The 4,583-nt window shown below is 39.9% G+C and overlaps 1 protein-coding gene across 1 annotated transcript in view; it reads right to left on the bottom strand.

Annotated features, from left to right (window-relative positions):
* The window catches only part of HHIPL1 (HHIP like 1), a 25,962-nt gene extending 21,694 nt beyond the window's left edge, over positions 1-4,268 (bottom strand). The window contains exon 1 of the mRNA XM_019518585.1: positions 3,600-4,268. Coding sequence (XP_019374130.1) covers positions 3,600-4,192 — 593 coding nt within the window. The 5' untranslated portion in view covers positions 4,193-4,268. The remainder of the gene's footprint in view (positions 1-3,599) is intronic.
* Positions 4,269-4,583: the final 315 nt, after the last annotated feature.

Consider the following 4,583-nt stretch of genomic DNA (forward strand, 5'->3'; position numbering starts at 1 on the left):
AAAGTTGTAGGCAGCCACAAGATCCCCTCTCAGTCTCCTCTTGCGGAGGTCCCTCAGCCTCTCCTCATAGGGCTGGCCATGGAGGCCCCCAACCATATGAGTGGCCCTCCTCTGGACCCTCTCCAGGTTCCCCACGTCCCTCCTGAAGTGCGGTGCCCAGAACTGGACACAGCACTCCAGCTGCGGCCTGACCAGCGCCACGTAGAGCGGGAGCAATACTCCTCCAAAACGTATTACAGTGACTATTGTTCATAACAACATCTAACAGTTGAAAGGAATTTGAAAGAAAAAAAAAGTATCTCTTGTTTTCTGTCTGTTTACTTAAAGCATTTGGCATTCAATTCCGGGTAGTAAAAAAAGTAAAAAATAGAAAGATGTGATTGCAAAGCCATAAAACTTGGCAGTAATACACAGGTATAAATATCTGCTTATTTTTACCTTTGCTTTTAAGGCCAATTCAATTTTCAGGTTTACAGCATCTCTTTACATTCGTAAACGTATTTCATTAAAGAACAACATTTAGAGCGCCCTCCCACTCCTGAAATGTCCTAAAGAACATAGTAAACAGCCAAATTAACTGTCTAGAGATCACATTACCCACTACTGAACTTCATCTTTGGCACAGAGCAGTGCTTCAGCAGTACATCAACTATAGAAATGAAGAAAGACGATGTTTTCAACAGAAAACTGAATTCCATTCACCTCTCCCAGAGCAAAAAAAAATCAAAGTAGGTCAAGACAAAATGACTTCAGTCGTAGTTATGGAACAAAAACAGACTATATAGTATTCTCATGCTTAATGCTAAAGAAAACTCAGGTAGCTCTGCACAAGATTACAGGACTGTGATTCACCTACTTCAGTGAAGTCAATGGGAGTCATACCAATAACAAGACCATAGTTTCATTCTTTAGGCTGTAACAGAAGGATGGGATGTTACAAGCTTAGAGCCAGATGGGTCCTTAACATGACAGCACATAAGAGTACATGTTCACAGGCTTGAGTCGTTTGTCCATTTTCCAATATCTACTGTACAAATTTAAATTTATTTTAAAGATTCACTGCTTCTGTGTTGCTTACAGTAAACTAATCTGACTTTTATTTAAGCTGTTCCTCTTATCCTGACCACTGCCTTTCGATAGACTGTGAACTCTTTGGAGCAAAACTCATCCATCCCTCAGTGTTTGAAAGTACCTGGCACATCACGAATGCTACCATAAAAATCTTAAAATAAATGCACAACTCATTGCTATCATAAAAATCACAACTGTGTGGAAATAAGATTTACAAACCAGTTCTGCACTCTCTCTCTCTCTCTCGTGCAGAATTCCAAGTATTTGTCCATTTTAGGTGTGTATCAACAGCAGGATCAGATTAGTCAAACTCAGAACCATAAACATTGTTAAATACAAGAAAAAGCTCTGTTTCCAAATGCTTCACTTAAAGGTTTGGTCTGTCTCTTAATTCACCGTATAATCTAATGATACACCAATATTTATGAAGCCAAACCTTTTACATTATAATTAATGGTGCCCCATTATAGAACTAGGAGGAAGAGCCAATTCGTTGTAATATGAATGTTTTTGTATTATTTACTAACCGCAAGTACAAAAGCACTTACGGTTATTAAGTGCAAAATACATTCTTTTTAATGAGTTCTGTTAGGACTCCACAGTTTCATAACCCCAGGCATATTTGTTTAGCACATATAATAACCAATGAAATCTGACATAATGTCTCATACAAATGTATAGCAGGATGTTGTACAGAAATAAATTATTCTTATCCATGTAGCTTGGGTACTTGTTTTGTTTTCCCTATTACTGTAGTACCTGAGAACCTCACACTCTTTAATGTATTTATCCCCACAACATTCCTGGAATTTTCCAGCTGGCACACTGAACGACAGAGATCCTGAGTGACTTGCTAGAGATAGTCTGAGACACAGCAGGCAGAAAAACATAGGTTTCCCAGTACTTAAGCCCTAATCATCCTTCTTACTTCTGTGCTTACCACAGTCACATATAAAAGCAGATAATACATATACATAATTATAAGCACAGAGAAAGGAACTGAAAGGCAGAAAGAAGGGAGAAAATTGAAATTAGGGCCATGTGTAAATGAAATGATGGGCGTGTGCGCACAACACTTTACAGTGGGCTAAATGCCTTTGCACTGCTTTAATGATGTCGGTGTTTGCACACCTTGGCGACGGGCTCCATCCGGCTCTGCAGGAAGCCCGTGCAGGCAGCCTGGCAGCAGCCCAGGAAAGCAGGCTCTGTTCAAGAAAAGCGATGAACCTGACCTTCCCACCCCCTCAGAGCCTGCCTGCCTGCGCTGCGCAGGGGCCCAGTACTTCACTCTGCGGCTGCAGTGCTCCTTGCAACCGCCCAAACCAGGTGCCTGTGGGTGGGTGCCACCTGGGGGGGCTGCTGCTGGGAGGGAAGCACCAGCCCCCCCTGCAGCCTAGGGACCGCTCCGCCAGCAGCTCACCCTCCCCTCCCCGCTCAAGAAGCAGGTAAGTCAGCGGAGTGTGTGCACAACACGGGGTTTAATTGACCCTAAATTGAAGTGGTGTTTTTTAAAACCCACTGCTTCAATTTAGGGCCCCTGTTTCACCTACACATGCCCTAGGACAACATCTGGAGAGAGATGGTTAGCCAAAACAGGTAAATCCCAAATGGGCAATCTATATGAGGGTAGTACCAGAGGAGAAAGTTCTTTTAGATCAATATTTATGTAATTGTAGGTAGAGAAAGAGAAATAGTTTTTTTTAGATAAGCATAAGCAGTAAGTAGAGAAATTTTCAGACCTGGTTGGCAAAACAGTTATATGTTAAAATAATAAAAGTTATTTCCTAGTTGTTTTAAGCATACTGAGCTGTAGATTATTACTCCTACGAGTATGATTAGAATATGGAATATTATCCCAAGAGCATGGGATAATTCAAAGAAACAGAGCTTATTTATTTTAATCAGCATGTTTTCAAAAATGACATACATACATTTTGAAAGCATGTTCATTAAAACAAATAAGTGGATAACATCAAAAGGAATGTCATAATTCAGTTAAGTACACTGGGCCCAAAATCATCTTTGCTGTAATAGCTTTGACTTCATTCATGCTGACTTGAATGACTTTTCAATACAAATACATTCAAACCACACAGTGGAGAATTATATTTGAATGTGTGATGAAAAATTTCCTCAAAAAACCCAAAACAATAACAAAAACTAGGAAACATACAATGCAAGGAAATTAAATACCTAATTTTTAAGGTGAATTTAGTGAAAAATTGTAACAAAATCAGGAAATTCAACTATATTATTCTAGAGTGAGTCCAATTCATGTAACACCCATGTCTTCTATATTGCTCATATATGTACCAAGCTATAGAAGAGCTACAGTTACTCTGCGAAACAGACTTTTGAATTTTCTGATTTTTGTACATTAAAAATCTAAAGTTAAATGTTATAATAAAAAGAAGTTGGACTAATTGAAGCCAAATAAATATAATCTACTATAATTAGTAGTAAAAAAAATGCATGTGTTGTCTTCCAAACTTTTAAATGAATATGAAAGATAAATGTGCATACAATACCTTTCAGAACCATGGTCCAAAGTATTCATGTCATCAGAAGAAATTCTGAACTCGCTGATCCGGATTCTTTCTTCATAGTCAACTTCTATTGAATAGTAGACATACACTTTACCGTTAAATTTGAATTTGGGATGGAAGACAATACCTAGAAAACCTCTCTCATCTCCTTCCCAGGGCGATGTAAGTACAGCTTCACTGATGTTTAGAAATGGCTTTTCAAGCCTTGACCGATCAGGAAGGTAGGTCCAAACTAAGCCAACTTGTTCAGCAATGAAGAATCTGTGAGTGCCATCGTTAGCGTGCACCATAGCAACAGGATTCCGCAGACCATTAGCTACCTCCATTAGGCACAACTGGAGACAGCCCTCCGAGTCGGCTGTCACTAACCCAAGGTTATGATTGAGATTTGCATTTGTTAACAGGCGGGGGAAACAGTAGTCTACATCATCAAGGGACAAATAGTGGCAAAATTTTGCCATGTTGTTTTCCAGTGCTGCTAGCTGTTTATCTGTAGAGAGGTAACGAAACATGGACCTGCATTTTTGCCACACCTCCACACAATAGTCTTGACAGAGCCCTGCTATTGTCCTCATAGGAGTGGAAGGATCCTCAGCATCATATAAGTGAGCAGCATAGGGAGAGCATTCCTATAGGGAGAGAGAATGAACATAAAAAACAGTCACTTTTTGAAACTCAATTAGAAGTAGCTCAAAACAGATTGCCAAAAATTCACCTTCACTCAACAGCATGCATTTAAAACACTCTCTCTAAACAGGTATATTTACATCAGAAAAAAATCTCTGAAAACAGTTCATCACAATAATAATCAAGGTCATAAGCTCACATACTGCTGGCAGGTGCATAGTTTCAAATCCAGATCCAGCATGCAACATGCACAGATCAGACTGACCCCACCACAGACCAAGTCAGACCCGGCAGTGGGCCAGTCCTGAATGCTTGACCCACATGGAATGCCACAGGCTG

This window comes from Gavialis gangeticus, unplaced genomic scaffold (assembly GCF_001723915.1).
Source record: "Gavialis gangeticus isolate Ggan-Ray unplaced genomic scaffold, GavGan_comp1, whole genome shotgun sequence".
Taxonomy (NCBI): Eukaryota; Metazoa; Chordata; order Crocodylia; family Gavialidae; genus Gavialis; species Gavialis gangeticus.